Here is a 16,934-nt window from a genome sequence, read left to right as displayed (position 1 = left end):
AGTGTTCTTAAATAAAAGGAGTATTGATCCCCAGCACTAAAGTCTATCATAGCCTCAGTTCAGCCTTCCACAGTGCGGGAAGATCAACTGATTTCAGTGCCAGGCCACGTCAGCTGAAATTCTTCTACATCTCATATTGTTCGTGGTTTTTTTAAGCAGCTGTAGACCTCCTACAGCTGCTGTGCATTTGAAAGCTCCTCCTATTCGCACAGTTTCTGACTTAATCAGTGTCATAACTACTCTCACTGATGGCCGACTGCTCTGTGCTGCGGTCTTGGATCACCCTCCGCCCTTAACTGCTCTCAGATAGTTGAGCACACTTGATGCCAGCTCTGCCTGCCCGTCACAGTTCATACTGGGCCTCATCTCTGTTCATTCAAAAAGAGCTGCACACAGTGTTTTTGCCAGATGTAGCCACCATCACTTTTTCTTGTAACGTAATGATTATTAAACTCACGCACATGCCAGTGTTGGTGATGTTATCCTCACCGTCACGTTTCAGTGGTGGACATAATGATCTGCTCTGGATTGATGTTGAGTGCACAAACACAAGACTGTTATCAGTCTCCTCACTCTGCTCTCAGTGAAAAGCAAATAAACACTGAGAGCTGTATATTAGTCATTCTAGCGAATTAACTCGTGCTGAGCATACAGATAAATGTGCTGGTGACTTTACATGAACTTGCGTGTTGCTTAGAAACTGACTGAAGTTTTCACTCCTTGTGTTGCTTTCTGAGCCTTAGAAAATGATTTCAGTTCTCTGAACCCCAGTGCTGTCTTCTGTCCTTCCCTTCTAGGTGGCGTTGGTGTTTCCGAACAACGACCCAGTGGCCTTCATGGTGGCCTTTTACGGCTGTCTGCTGGCAGAGGTGGTCCCTGTTCCCATAGAGGTGCCCCTAAGTCGCAAGGTACTTCAGAGCACTGCAAATCAGCTGTCCTTAGCCGTGGCTGCAGCTCTCTGGTTCCTTTCCTTTAAATCTGTTGCTGAAGCTGTTTTGTGCAGGATTAGTCTCTACTGGATGTTAGGTAATTAGATTTTTCATAAACCTGCTGTGGCCACATCTGTATTTCACCTCGCCCCCCCGGAGCTCCAGACTCCCGCTGCGTTTCATTTCAGTCGTGTTTGCACAGAAGCCTTATCCATACCTCAGACAGCTGATAAAATGTTTTGGATCTTCAGCTGCAGCCTTTTACCAGCAACAAGTATTTCTGAGGAAATAATCACGTCTAAGCAGAAAGCAAAAAAATACAGTTGACACACAAGAAACGGGCCCTCCTGCTGCGCCACCGTCACACAGGAAACACATCAGCTCAGCTGCAACTGCTGATCTCTCACCTTCAGTGACCTCAGATTTCAGCAGCTTCTTTTTTGGATGCCATCCTGTATCGTAGTTGTTTCTGCTTTAGTCTCACTCTGAGACAAAGCTGCTTGTCTTTGCAGCGCAGTGGCCAGCATAGGGGTTGGCATGGTTACACAGTGATGACTTGCTTAGCAGAAATGCCTTTTGCTGCATGTCGGTAGCCTCTCTTGAACCCCTTCCCCCTCCTGCATTTGTGCTGCAGGATTTTCCATAAAATTTACGTTTGGGCTGCAGCAGCAGTGCAGCAGCAGTGCAGCAAGAGTCACTTCTAAACCAGCGCTGCATGTTCACAAGTGTAACTGCAAGTTCACTGTATACGTGCAAAAACATTAAAGGGCTGTTCTGTTCTATTCTGTGCTTCAGTAGAAGTCTTTTACAAACATATAGCTCTGCATTTACTGTAGTTATGAGATATCTGAACAGCAAAAGCATCAGCTTTATTTTTTTCATCGTGTTCTGTATCATCCAATAGGATGCCGGCAGCCAACAGATTGGATTCCTGTTGGGCAGCTGTGGCGTTACTGTGGCACTGACCAGTGATGCCTGCCATAAGGGTCTTCCCAAGAGCGCAACAGGAGAGATCCCACAGTTCAAAGGTGAGGGAAAGTCATCAATCATAGCTGAGTTGTAAAGGCGTGATGCGGGGTCGGGGGATGGGTGGCTTTGCTAAATGTGCACGAGAGAAGAGAAAGGGTGTTCATTCAAAGTGAGCACACTGTCACAGAAACATCTTGTCACTCTCCAGAGTTTTACTGGCTCATTTGAATCAGACTGCTGAGTGGCTTTGACTAATAGTTCATCAGTAGATTTTTATTAATAATCTAGATTTACAGAGTAATTAGTAAGCTTGTGTTAGGCTGTCACTGTGTAAAACAAAGCAAGCGTATATGAAAGCAGCTGAAAAGATTGTTTTCTTTATTTTGAACTTTTCTGCACAGGTGGTTCGATTCTACCGTCGCAAGTTTTTGTGGTAATTACAATAACAAAATGCTGAGTTCTGCAGCTGTAGCTGTAACCGTCTCTTCACTGCAGCTCGACCACCTTAACTGCAGTTTTTGTTGAAAGAAATGAAAACTCCTTCGTGCTGAATCTCATCATATTTTTATGCTCCAAACCACATTTTACAATCTGCATGCATCTATTTTCAGTCACAAATGTGAGTGAAACTCCCTGCACTACTATCATCGCCTTCCTACACTGTGTTAGTGCCAGTAAGAATCTTCTCTTTCTTTCAGCGGCATTAAACGCTTCCATGGGTGTGAAAATACTAACTGGGAGGGAAAAACATGCTCGTTAGTGAGGACTCTGTTAAGCTGTTTTGCTTCTGTGATTGGTGGAAGCGCTGTCACTGTCAGAGCAGCTGGCCAATCGAATTGCCCGGCATACATGAAAGGTAAAACTAAACAATGACCAGCCAGTGCAGACGGAGGAGGTGATAAAAGAAACTTGAATAAAACATAATTTGACAAAGACTCACAAAAAGCATTTGGACCTGAGTATAAATATTCACAGAGAACCGATAAACACAATCAGGGTCAATCATACAGTTACCCAGTCCAGTAATGCTACCACCGCCCACACCAGTATAAAGACAAGGGTGTAGCAGCTGAAGTGAAGCCTTGAACCCCGGGCCTCCTTGTTGTTTTCTGTGGAAGTTACATTAAGCTCCATGGAGCAGGTGAGGAGGGCAGTAGGTCAGACACAGGAGTGCCACACAGCGCCCAATCTTCTCCAAATACAAGATCCTGTACAGGCTAAATGCTCCCAGTGTGGCTTTCAGCTGTGGGGAGGACTCAAAACCACCAAAGAAACCAAGATGACTTTCAAAATAAAACAGCAAATATCAGCATCGTGACAGTCATATCAGAACTCCTCTGTCTCTCTTCATTACTTATCGTACCTTTTGCTTCTCTCTCGCCCCTGCAGGTTGGCCGAAGCTGCTGTGGTTTGTAACAGAGTCGAAGCACCTGTCCAAACCGCCCAGAGACTGGTTCCCCCACATCAAAGATGCAAATAATGACACTGCTTACATAGAGGTGAGGCTAATACACACACACACACACACACACACACACACACACACACACACACACACACACACACACACATGCAAACACAAAGGCACAATGAAACTGTTGCCTGTGGTCCATCTCACCAACCGCTGGGTTGCTGCTTGTGCTGTTTGTTTGCACTTTGTGCTGATAGGATTAGTGTTACAGGCTTACTGCATATGTCTGCATTGACAAATATTTGAATTGTGGTAAACATGTTTGTTTCCTTTCTCTGGTGGAGAGAATAAAATCTGTAGGTGTAAAGGTATGTGTTTACATCGGCAACCTGTGCCAGACTATTTCTGTCGAGAAGCATCTGCTTCCTGCTGACAATCTCATGTCAGGTTTTGTACTCAGTAAGGAAATCAAACTTGTGTGAGCTTGAAAGGAGCTGGTAGCCAAGTTTGGATTTTCTCTCACCTTTGCTCAAAGCCAGACTGGACATACACTCAGCTGAGACTTTTTCCACACGACCTTAATTCTTCCATAGATTCAACAAAGTTCTACAAACATTCCTCACAGATTTTAGTCCACATTGACGTGACAGTGTCACACATTTGCTACAGATTTGTCAGCTGGTAAAACAATAGACAAGATGAGCAATGATGCTGAGGTAGGCTGTGGTGGTTAAATGATGCTTAGCTGGTACTGAGGGCCAAAGATCATGTCCCCCACACATTTACACTACCAGCTGCATTTTTGTGGCCAAATTTTTGTGAGCGTGTGCAAATTGTAACCTGAGTTTCCTGCTCTTAGCTGACAGGCATGGCCACAGTGTGGCCTTCTGCCGCTGCTGTCATCCATCTGCTTCGAGGTTCAATGTGTTGTTCATTCAGAGATGCTCGAAGCAGTCTGGCCGCACTCCTCTGGCATCAACCAGACATTGCCTCCCAGAGACCTGCTCACTGGATGTTTTCTCTTTTTCTCACTATTCTCTGTGAATCTCAGAGATGTTTCTGTGATCAGCAGTTTCTGAAATACACCAGCCTGACACCAACAAGCCTGCTTCAGAGTCAGCTTCAGAGTCAGCTCAGCTTGAACTGGTTACATATTAATGTTAACAAGCAGCTGAACAGGTGTACTGAGTGAACAGTCAGTCTAGTGTATAGGTGGGAGTAGCTATGCTAATTGGGGGGGGGGGGGGGGGGGGCAGTCATCTACGAATTTTCTTTTTTCAAAGCATACCCTGCTTTATCATCTGTTTACATGTGACCATGAGTCAAAGGCTCGCCTCCTGCTGGTCAAAGGAAGGAAGCCAGGTTTCATATTTTAAATGCCCACCTTTCTCTCAAGACCAACTTTTAGAAAGAATCAGATTTCTAGGCTTGGATTGAAATGGGTGTGCTATTTCTATAGTGTTTTTCTCAACATGTTTTACATTAAATAAATAATAAACGTGAGAAAACAGGTTATATATGAAACATTAATGTGACCTACTCCAGTTGCTGCATGTAGCTGCAGACATAAAAGTGGCGTCAGTCTGCGTATGTAGGCCAGAAAGCGATAAAGCACACTTCCAAATATCAGCATGTGGTGTTTATATTGTTTTTAAAATGAATGTTTTTGCAATTATCTGGATTTTTATGAACTAAAAACAAAGGAATAAATAATCAGCAACATTTATCTTTAGTAATAATCTATTTGCAGAGACCCACGAATGTGATTTCTTCAAAGTTGAAATGAGATTGTGTTTTTGTACGGAACGACAGGTACAGCAGGGTTGAGTCTGTCACTTACAGCTTCCCTCTGCTTTGCTTTCAATGATCCATCTGTTGTTTTCCTCCCAGTATAAAACCTGTAAGGACGGCAGTGTGCTGGGAGTCACTGTGACGAGGATCGCTCTGCTCACACACTGCCAGGCTCTCACTCAGTCCTGCAGCTACACTGAGGGTAAGGACGCACACACACACACACACACACACACATGCAGACACACTGTGCAGTCTCAGGGTTATATATAAGTAATTTAACCCTCTTCTGTCCCATCTCTGCCTGCAGCTGAAACCATAGTGAACGTGCTGGACTTTAAAAAAGACGTGGGTCTGTGGCACGGCATCCTGACGGTAAGATCTGCCTGCAAGAGGTCATAGGTCATGACACTAATTTCCTGTTGGTTTTAGCTGGGAGAAGGTCCGTCACTTTGACCTTGAGTCTTCAGACTATTCCTCTTTAATTTCCGCTATTTGTAATTGTCAAGGAAATATTTTTCACAATGGGCGTCCTAATGGAGTCAAAAAATCTGAAAAATGATCAGTAAGACTTTATATCAAGAGCTGGCAGTTCGTCTTGTAATCAGAAGGTTGCCGGTTCGAGCCCAACAGTCTTGGTCGTTGTGTCCTTGGGCGAGACGCTCCACCCGTTGCCTACTGGTGGTGGTCAGAGGGCCCGGTGGCGCCAGTGTCCGGCAGCCTCGCCTCTGTCAGTGCGCCCCAGGGTGGCTGTGGCTACAATGTAGCTGCCATCACCAGTGTGTGAATGACTGAATGTAGTGTAAAGCGCTTTGGGGTCCATAGGGACTCAGTAAAGCACTTTACAAATACAGACCATTTACCATATGGAACATGACTATAAACACGGTTGTTATTATGAGATATTTGTGTGAATGGGTGGATGACTGAATGCGTAAAGCACTTTGGGGTCCTTTGGGACTAGTAAAGCGCTATATAAATACAGACCATTTACCATTTTAAGTATATTAACGAGCCTTTAAGTATAAGTTAACCAGCTTCTAGCGTCATTGTTAAACGTCCTTTCCTTCTTGTGTAGAATAAACACATCCACCCTGTCCAAAGCAAAAACAGTGCCTTTGCAAGATGAATAAATCTCTCAGTATGAAATTAACAAGCGTTTTCATTGCTCTGACATCTGGAAGAAGAACTATATTTCAGGGTTGATTAAATACATAAATGATAATTGTGTTTTTAATTTTCATTTTTACACTTTATTAAGTCAAGTCAGTATTTTTAAAACTCACAATTAAGCATGCCCTATATAAAGTGCTGCACAGAAAACAAGAAAAACAATCAATAAAAGAAATAATTACAAGATAAATAAAAGCAAAATTATGATCCACATAAAAACAATTCAGAAGAATAAATTGGGAACCAAGAAGGATGGAAAATTAAAAGTAAGTAATAGGATTCACAGAAAGACAAGTCCATTACATTGATGTATTGAACTTGCGGAGCTCTTTAGCTGTGCTGAACGACGGGTTATGGAAGAAAAAGGCCAATGACGTGTAGCCGGACACCAGTGACCCTCTGCATTTGTGCAAAAGATCATCAAAGATGACTTTTAACACTTGGTTTTACGACACCGCCCCCTGGTGTCAGTACGCAGGTTAAACGTGTAGAGGCTGGTCTGCTGAGCTCTGTGTAGCATCTGAGTGCTGTAAGTGTTTCCTGCAGCAGCTTGGGCTCAATTCTGCCTCAAGCTTTACTCTGGCAGTCACCCGTCTCTCACACTCTGCCTCTTCTGTTCCCAGTTGCTTCCCAAAAGCAAAAGGATCTCCTCCAGCTGCTGATGAACCCCACTGTCCTTGTTCTGTTCTGCTAAAGTCCAAACTAGTGTTTCCGTCCAAGCAGGTGGACTTGGGTTTAGTCCAACAGTGGGACAGGATCCTTTATCTGCGGGGAAGCGCCTGAATTATATTAATGACCTGCACATTAACAACCTGGCCAGTGAGCTGGTTAGTAAAGAAAACCAAAGAGTGAAGGGGCCAGAGCAAGATGATTAGCAGTGAATGGACTTTCAAAATAAGAGCAAGAGAACCAGCCTAAATTGGGTGCAGAGGGTTTTTCTTGCAGACAGATTTGAAAAATGTAGAAATGCTAAAATGAATCACTCGGCTGGGACTGATGTAGCTGGCGAGCTGCCCGAGTGAGGTCTTTGTGTGGGAAACACTGAAGCGTCTCATAAGGGATTATACCTGTCTTACCTAATGCACAGATATCTTCATAGCTTACCTGGTTGACTTCACCTCAGGCTTTCAGCCCACGCTCCCCAGCCTCCTGCCCATTTATCATTTATGATCAAATAATACATAAAAAACCAGAAGAGTTTTATTCCAAAGATATTAACATGAAGCCTCACCTGAATGTCTTCTTCTGTGTGTGTGTGCAGAGTGTGATGAACATGATGCACGTGATCAGCGTGCCCTACTCGCTGATGAAGGTCAACCCTCTGTCGTGGATCCAGAAAGTCTGCCAGTACAAAGGTCAGGCACACATACTGACACACACACACACACACACACACACACACACACACACACACACACACACACACACACACACACACACACACCTGTCACTCATCTTAGTCCATTCACCTGCCTGTCAAATAGATTAAATGCTAATTTCACTCTTTTTCTCTGTACGCGCATCTCCTCCTGCAGCCAAGGTGGCCTGTGTGAAGTCCAGAGACATGCACTGGGCTCTGGTGGCCCACAAAGACCAGAAGGACATCAACCTGAGCTCGCTGCGCATGCTGCTGGTGGCCGACGGATCAAACCCCTGTAAGGTCGCGCTCAGCCTTCACAGCCGAGCTCTTTCACTAACGGGGGAGTTTAGCGAGGTGTATTCCAGATAGAGAATGTCAGCAAAATGAGAAAAAAAGAAAACTCTCGGGATTTCAGGAAACTGGGTCACTTTACAGGAATAGAGCAGGATGTGTCCGACTGCGCAAACTTGGTACATGAAAAGGTTTTCAGCCTAACATGAGACAAAAATACAACAGCTTGGAACCAGGAAGTGATGTTTTCACCATCCAGACTGATGGTTTGTATCTTTAAGTTCAGTAACTGTTTAACTGGTTTAGCAGTGACCACAGAAAACTTGGTTTTCTGCATTAAGCTGCAGTGACTTGAAACTTGCACCATGTTGCATCATGTTTGGCACGAGGCAGGATTTTCAGGTCATAGCATTTATTCTGATCAGGTGCTGTCTCATGGTGCCTTCAGGTGTGCTCTGACATTAGAGGATCAGCCCCAGGATATCTGGATCTGGTTGGTGATATTTATTTGAAAAAATCAAAAGAGTTTCTCCCAAAGTTTCTCATTTCAGTGTGATAAGCATTTATGAGACATGAAATTCAAACTTTTCTATCTCTGATGAAACCTTCCTGAAATTCCCCACAAATAATGTAGAAATTTGGAGACAAAATAAATCAAAGGAGAGGTGAAGCAGCGAGAGACACAAGTGTGTCGGTACACCTTTAATCTTAGCATATCAGAAACACTCAGAAATCACACAGGTTTGTCTGTCAGTGACAAACATTTTCATTTGTAGTCAAGCACACAGATGGATGCACGATAACCACTGTGGACTGTTGAAAGCAGTAGTGATAGTTGAAGGGAAATGTTATGTTAACGACACAAAAAGGTGTTGATTTGTTTTTTCAGTTTATCTCTCTTCACAGTTATGAATACACACTTTATTTTTACCATTCATTTACCAAATAGATACAAAACACACAGCTTTCTGGCAACATTACTGACTTTTAAATGCTCTGACATGGTGACACATGTTAGCCTGAGTGCGCTGGGATGAACTCATATTCCTGCCCTAAATAATTATTTCCGCTGATCCCTGCATACAGCTGCCCTCCAATGAGAAAATAAGAAACCCAAAAACAAAATATGAAACCAGCCGTGCGCTGTTACCTGTGCTAATAAAATGGAAAGAAACGTCCAGCACCTGCCCAGAGACGTGGTCATAAAAAGGTGACTGGCCTGGAACATTTTAAAACTTCAGTGCAAACGGTCTTTTGAGTGTTTTTTAATCACATTCAGGGATCTGGTACATGTGATTAAAAGCCTTTCACATGACAGCTCTTTCAATTCTGCACGTGTCAGGAGCTTGTGGGAAAAGTGGCTCGACACTTGAACTGAAGCTGTCCTGACTCAGTTATTGTTTCTGTCTGTCAGGGTCCATCTCGTCCTGCGACGCCTTCCTCAACGTCTTTCAGACCAAAGGGCTGAGAACTGAAGTCATCTGTCCCTGCGCCAGCTCCCCCGAGGCCCTGACGGTGGCCATCAGGAGGTACGTAAACACAACCTCCACGTCACAGATTATGCAGAGATGTGCAGCAGTCTCACATGCATGCAGCCAAGTTTCATAGATTCACCTGAAGAACTGGGAATAAATGATGTGTTTAGGCTGCTAGTAGCAAAGTGCCTAAAGATTCAATTTAAAATTGCTATTTGTCTTTGATGTGTAGACACAACACTGGTTCATCATTTGAGGCGTCTGTTTTATGCTAGAACAATCCAAAGGTCGGTGTTTAGTGGAAAGAGAACGATCGGGCAGGAGGACTGCGACGAGAATGAGTGAAACAGCAGCTGCTGTCTAAAGAAACACGTGGAAGCTAAATTGAAATACATGAGCGGTTTGCACAGTAGTGTGCTGTACTGCAGTGTGGCGGTCTGTCAGTTTGGACAGATGCGAGCTGTGTCAGAGGATCACCTGTGTGTGTGTGTCGGGTTGTGTGTTCAGGCCGGTGGAGGACAGCAGCCAGCCTCCAGGTCGGGGCGTCCTGTCCATGCAGGGCCTGAGTTACGGCGTCGTCAGGGTCGACACGGAGGAGCGGCTGTCGGTGCTCACTGTTCAGGATGTGGGGACCGTCACACCCGGAGGTACATCGATCTGTGTGTGTGTGTGTTGTAAGAGGAAGTGTGGTTGAGCTGGTGTAACTGAGATTTATATCAGGAAAATTACAAATACAGAACTTTAGTGTCACAAATGTTGAGTTTTAATCGTGGAAGCAGGAAGTCGGAGGTGGGATACGTTTAAACAGCAGTATAATGTATCTTGGAGAAGACAAGGGTTTTAAACAGTTTCCTAAAATGATTGCGAGCTTCACATATGCCTGACTTGGGTTCAGGGAATTTGTGTTTCTACAAAATAAAAGCGGGGATTGTAATCGAAATGTGCAATTCAAGCAAAAATGTGACTGAATGTTGACGTAAGGAGCCAGCAAACTTTTCAAACTTTTTTCTCCTTTCTAGTTTTCCATCTATTGTAATTGAAGTTCATTAAATCGTAAAATTAGTTTAAGACCCAGCTTCTCTTTTTCATCAGTGTCCGGTCTTTAACCCCTTTCTCTCTCCCTGCTCATGAACGAGCGAGTTAAGCGTTGTTCTGCTGTACATTATGGAAACTCAGGAGAGTTTTCAGTACGGCTGCAGAGCCTGTAATCTGCTCTAATGAGCCGAGTTTTCCCCTCCAGGGTGAAGCCCACACATAGTTTAACAAGGTAACACAGAACATTGAAAAGCATTTAGGGCCAAACATCATCCGTTCAGGTCTTAATGAAGAATCCACAGACACCAGTGGCATTATTTGTTTGTCCCGTTTTACAGCAGATGGATTAGAGTAAAAATCTTCTCACTGATTAGTTTTAGTGCAGATTAGTCTGCAATTAGAGTCGCGAATAAAAATGCAATCCACAGTTAAATGTGCTCATTGAGCTGCAAACTAAAAGATTTTAATGTTGATAATAAGCAGTTGCACTCAATAATAAAACTGTTTCATCTCATGGGTTAAAAGTAAATGAGTCGTCATTTTGGAGCTTTTCTTTAGTATTACGGGAATTTGATCACCTCTTACTGTGCTGCTTCACTCAGTTAGGAACCTTCCCAAGATAAAACTGATGCTCCAAAATAAAAGTTGGTCCTTTCCAGTCGGTCTGAGTGAGCACACAGGCAGCAACAGCCTCTGTGAAGTCGCTCTGCCCAGCGTTCACCACAGAGATCATACGTGCAGCACCACAAAGGAAACTAAACTAAGGAGCAAAATCTGTTTCCTTCAGCTTCTGTGGAATCTTGCATGCATTTCTCTTTGTAATGACTGAAATAAGATGCTGAAGCACGGGGTAAAAAGTGTTTGCTGAGTCACTTCAAACTGATCTAGATGCAGCATTTTATAGTTGTGCTGTGTAACGTGATACTTATCGCTGTCCGCACAGCCAATCCTAGAATCAGAAAGCTCGTGAGAGTGTGTCACAGGTATTGCTGTAGCTCCCTGGACTGAGCAGGCGACCAGTCTGCTGTAGGGCGAATGTAGAGGCTTGGCTTTGAACCCAGCACAAGGCCATTTACTCTGTGCATTACTGCTGGTGTTTCTCCAGCTTCCCTGCTCTCTCTCCACTAACATATTACAATTAAATCTAAGAAGCCCAAAATATTTCTTTAAAAAGGGACTACATTGTCACCAGTTCAGTTTTACACGGGTAACCTGGTTTTGCTGTGACACAGACGGGAGGGGACGCCATCTCGGGTTGGAACAACCTACTTTTAGCTCAGAGTTTAGCTTTGAGAAATGAGAGTCTCATAAACAGGTGCGTTTGGAGTGAATAATGTTCCTCCTCGTGCCATAAATAACTTCTTTTTAAAACAAGCAGAGACATTTCAGGAGTGTTAACCGTGTGTGTGTCTCGTCCTCCCAGGCCTGGTGTGTGTAGTAAAGCCGGAAGGCGTGCCCCAGCTTTGTCAGACCGATGAGATCGGCGAGCTCTGCGTTTGCTCCATCGCCACCGGGACATCGTACTACGGCCTTACGGGCATGACCAAGAACACCTTTGAGGTGAGGCGAAGTGAAGACATGAACCCAAACACTAAAAGCCAAAATAAAAAAACACTGTAATGCTGTAATGTCCTCTGCAGGTTTACCCGGTGAGCTCCAGCGGGGGGTTGATCAGTGAGTACGCCTTCGTGCGGACTGGCCTGCTGGGCTTCATTGGCCCCGGCGGCCTCGTCTTCATCACAGGCAAGATGGACGGGCTCATCATGGTGAGCGGGCGGAGGCACAATGCCGATGACATCGTTGCCACTGCACTCGCAGTGGAGCCAATGAAATTCGTCTACAGGGGCAGGTGAGTGTGAAGTGGGTGGGGTTTGAGGGTCACAATAGACTGTATATAAAAGATGAACGTAGGTCCATCCCTCGCTTGTTGTTCCAAAACAACAAGATGGCCACGGTGCACACGCTCAGCTTCACAATTCAAACAGGTGTCATAGTGGCCATCTTTTACCTCCAGTCTGTGGGCGTCGCCATGAGGTCATCATAACTCTCCATTAACTAGAACGGCTCCTGACAGAGATCAGAGGTTTCCAGCAGTTTGTGACCTTTCAGTTCTGCCACCAAAAGATGTTTTATGTGTATATAAAATGTTAATGACGGACAGTTGTGATTAATAACAGCAAATTTGGTTTTGGAAAAGAAACAAACCTGAAAACAGTTTAGCTCAATTTAGCTCCAGGTTTTAAAATGTTAAAACACAAAGACTAAAGTTTGCTGGACTTGAAAATGTAATATTGCAGTCACACATTTCTCAAATGTCACATGACTCGACCGCCAGCGAATCGGTTTTTATTTTATTATCTTTTTTATCATCGTTCCCATCGACAGAAGCTGAAAACCAGCGAGGTGTCCGACATCGGTACGTTGGCTGATAAATGCTGATACGCTGATAAATGAGCAATGCCATCGCTCATAATAAATCTAATAAAGTAGAGCAATAGTGGATGAATCCAGAAACAGTAATAGAGTGAAGTTTAATTGTGTCCACGGCCACCGAGCAGGAAATTCATCTTTTACCTGACAGCCTCTGATGACGCTTCCCGGAGCTATTTAAAGTTTCTACTCAGGGAGGAAGCAGCTGCAGAAACAGTCTCAGGAAACATGAAGAAGAAAGGCTGAAAGTCCATCAGGTTTCATTATACCAGCATCCATGTTTGCCTTTAGTTTCTGCTTTTGGGCTTCATTACAGGAAAAACGAAGATGACAGAGAAGAAGAAAATATGTAAAGAGAGGAAATATGCAGTGAAACAAGGAAAGGAAGCAAAGGATTGAATAAGGATGCAGGAAATAAGGTGACAAGGGTAGAAAAGGTGATATGAAAAAAGGAGGAAATCAAGAAAAGGACATGCAGTGAAACAGGGAGGTAAGAAGGAGTCATGGAAACAATATTTAGACATTTAGAAATAAAGGAAATAAGGAAACAAAGATGTTTAAAAGTATATAAACAAGGATGAAATGAAGGAAATGAGGAAAAGGAAAAATAAGGAAAAAGCAAAGGGATGAAATGAAAAAACAAACCAAGGGAATGGAAACAAGCACAAGGAACAGAATGAGCAAATAAGGGTGATAAGGAAGCTAGCTAGTTATAAGGGCAGAAAGAAGGACACATGAAAAGCCAAGGAGAAATGAAACAGACGAAGGAAGGAAGGGAAAAAAAGAAGAGCGACGAGGAGGAAGAGGTTATGAAACAAGGAAAGCAAATGAAGAAGGATCCATGGAAAAAATGAAATTGACAAACAAAGGCGATAAGGAAAGAACGAAGACTTGGGAACCCACCTGCATCAACCTGTCCATCTGCAGCGACCTCTCAGAGTTTCTCAGTGACCACTGCTGCGCTCCTCGCAGTGTGACATCACACACTCGCAGTGTGACATCACACACTCGCAGTGTGAAAAAACTAAAGGAAACACATTTTTCAAGTCTGGACACCAATCTAGATAATCCATCATAAGCTGTACTTTATTTATCCTTTGTGAAATAACTGTGTCACAAACAACAGGAACAGACCAGTCAGCCAATAAATAACAGAATCGAAAAAATAGATGATAAAACTCATCAGAATAGCTTAATAAAATAAAACTGCTCTACTAGAAAGAGCTCAATAAATAGAACAAAATAAAAGACAAAGAAAGCAGCTTGATGGGTAAAAAAAGCTGAATAGAATTAACACAGTGGGATAAAACATTATTCATGTAATAGAAAACAAACAGGTTGGTGTCCCTGTCTGTGCAGGATAGCTGTGTTCTCTGTGACGGTGCTGAGAGATGAGAGGATCGTGGTGGTGGCCGAGCAGAGACCGGACTCCACGGAGGAGGACAGCTTCCAGTGGATGAGCCGCGTACTGCAGGTGCTTTCCCTGCACGTTCAAATGCGATGCAATGCAGCCTTATTGCATTTAGATCAAGTCTTATTTGAAATGTCGTTTTCTTGCGGTTATGTTGGACACTGTGTAGGACACTTGGATCGTGTACTGTGTTTGGTGCGTCTTACTCCACTTAGATATGTGTGTGTTGTGTTAGACTACTCTCAGCAAAGCGAGTTACCCCATGGGGACGTTAAATCCCATCTGCAGTCTGACCAAACTCCCTCATGACTCTCAGGCCATAGACAGCATCCACGGGGTGGGCGTCTTCTGTCTGGCTCTGGTGCCGGCCAACACCCTTCCCAAGACTCCTCTGGGCGGCATCCACCTGTCGGAGATCAAGCAGCTGTACCTGGAGGGGGGGCTGCACCCCTGCAATGTCCTGATGTGCCCCCACACCTGTGTCACCAACCTGCCCAAACCGCGGCAGAAACAGCCAGGTGGGTGAGGGTCTGCTCAGGGTCTTTAGGTGGTAACCTTGTGGGTAGTTGTAGTTGTTGATGTGCTGATTGTGTCTGTGTGTGGCAGAGATCGGTCCCGCCTCTGTGATGGTGGGAAATCTGGTGTCAGGGAAGAGAATCGCTCAGGCCAGCGGCAGAGACCTGGGACAGACTGATGATAACGACCAGGTGAGACAAACAGCTGCGTAACAAAGTCTCAGCTCAAGAAATAACATCACAACTTAGTTTAAACCAAGCTCTGCCCGGAAAAAGGTAACTTTATGTTGAAAAGCCAAGAGATCAGAAGATCATTGAGTAAGCGACAAGTTGACTGACAGGAAGACTAATCTGCTACACTTCTGATAAACTATTAATAATTCAGTCAAGCAAAATCATCAAAATCTCTTTGACTCCATCGTCTAGAAGATTTTTCATCTCTTCTATGTTTGACATCACATCAAACAGAATATTTTGTATGAAAAGTCGTGTCAAGACTTCACCTTCACTTATGACTCAGTAAACTCTGATGGAAGTTGTTCAGTCCTGCATAAATATTTGCCAAACTAATCGTCTGCATAGTCGAATAACCACAAACACACAGACACTTGGACTCGTGCACGCTTTGTCAGGTACACACAGCTTCTGGGCTGGAGCCTCTTTTGTCTTCACAGATGCTTCATGCTTACATTAAACAAGGTGCTGCAATCCTGCTGGATCAGCAAAGATCAGAAGATGGGTACACTGCCCATGTCATAATAGCATGGGCATGGTCAGCAACAATACTCTGGTAGGCTGTGATGTTTAACTGATACTCAGTTGATACTAAGAGTCCCAAAGTGTGCAAAGAAAATATCCCCCACAACATTACACCAAACCAAACAAGCCAGGATGGATGCCTTTGTGTTTTTGTACCAGATTCATCAGACTCAGACCGGAAACGTTTGTCTCCAGAGTATGAGCTGCAGGGGCACCCAGTGTGTCCTTTGTTGCTGCAGCTCATTTTCAGAGATGCTCTTCTGCAGACATTGGCTGTGACGATGGGTTATCTGAGTTAGTGTTGCCTTCCTGTCAGCTGCAAGGCAACATGGCATTTTCACAAAGAAACCTGCCACTCACTGGATATTCTCTCTCTTTCGGCTCATTCTCTCTAAACCCAAGAGAGGGATGTGGAAAAATCCCAGCAGATCAGCTGCTTCTGAAATACTCAGATAAGACACTTAAAAACCTTTCTTCCTCCGTGATGCTCAGTTTGAACTTCAGCAGGTCGTCGTTTTTGTGACTCCTCTATACTCTGTGTCCTCCCTCTCATGGGTGAATACGGTGGTACGAGGTTAAAAACTAATTTTAAAAAATCTATTATACAGTACTTTTAGGTAATTAAAATGTTGCTTAAAGTTTTAATCTTGCTGAAACATTAAGTTGCTCCTCTTTACTTTAATAGAAATATTTTGATGTCTTGTTTTTAGGAAATCTGCTGAAATGTTAATGAGCAGCTACAGAACTGGGAGAAGTTGCAAATTTGACATTTTATGAAAACAACACATCTGGAAAAAACTGTTTTTATGAAAAGGACAAATTGATTTATGAACATAAACTGACAATGAACTTTCTGAATAGGCCGCCTACTTTTTCAACTGCCTGATGGACTCAGATTTTCAGCATCATTCAAGTCAGTCAGTCTGCATCATTTAACTGCCTGTAAATATAATCTTTAGAGGCAGTTTTTTGTTTTTTTCACCTGCTTTGAAATTTCACCGCCTGTGATATTGATTAAACTGCTTTAATGTGCCGGACAGAAGGCAGAGACTCAGCAGTAAAAAGCAGTAAGTGGTGAGTAAGCACACGTTGACATGGAGTTCCTCGATGCTAAAAACTTTTTGTACATGCGCTGCACTCCCTCTGTGCTATCAGCTCTGTTTCAGTTTAATGTCTCTTGTCTGCTTTGCAGTTTTATCTCAAAATGCTGATCTTGCAATAATTGAAATGATGGGAGAAATGTAAACGTGTTTGATGCACCTCTGCTGTTTTTTTGAATTACATCAGCAACTTGAACTATTTACAGAAATCAGATCACACACACGCGCGCACACACACACACACACACACACACACACACACACACACACACACACACACACACA

General features: G+C 43.7%; 1 protein-coding gene across 1 annotated transcript in view; it reads left to right on the top strand.

Annotated features, from left to right (window-relative positions):
- Positions 1-16,934, top strand: part of LOC102296665 (disco-interacting protein 2 homolog C) — an 88,441-nt gene that overhangs the window by 39,111 nt on the left and 32,396 nt on the right. The window contains exons 11-24 of the mRNA XM_005947077.2: positions 798-908; positions 1,834-1,957; positions 3,288-3,397; positions 5,200-5,302; positions 5,411-5,475; positions 7,535-7,628; positions 7,809-7,928; positions 9,339-9,453; positions 9,907-10,046; positions 11,858-11,994; positions 12,075-12,283; positions 14,224-14,338; positions 14,592-14,793; positions 14,882-14,982. Coding sequence (XP_005947139.1) covers positions 798-908; positions 1,834-1,957; positions 3,288-3,397; positions 5,200-5,302; positions 5,411-5,475; positions 7,535-7,628; positions 7,809-7,928; positions 9,339-9,453; positions 9,907-10,046; positions 11,858-11,994; positions 12,075-12,283; positions 14,224-14,338; positions 14,592-14,793; positions 14,882-14,982 — 1,746 coding nt within the window. The remainder of the gene's footprint in view (positions 1-797; positions 909-1,833; positions 1,958-3,287; positions 3,398-5,199; positions 5,303-5,410; positions 5,476-7,534; positions 7,629-7,808; positions 7,929-9,338; positions 9,454-9,906; positions 10,047-11,857; positions 11,995-12,074; positions 12,284-14,223; positions 14,339-14,591; positions 14,794-14,881; positions 14,983-16,934) is intronic.

Source organism: Haplochromis burtoni, unplaced genomic scaffold (genome assembly GCF_018398535.1).
Source record: "Haplochromis burtoni strain Fernald_Lab_line unplaced genomic scaffold, NCSU_Asbu1 Contig_494, whole genome shotgun sequence".
Taxonomy (NCBI): domain Eukaryota; kingdom Metazoa; phylum Chordata; class Actinopteri; order Cichliformes; family Cichlidae; genus Haplochromis; species Haplochromis burtoni.
This window is presented reverse-complemented; position numbering and strand designations above follow the sequence as displayed.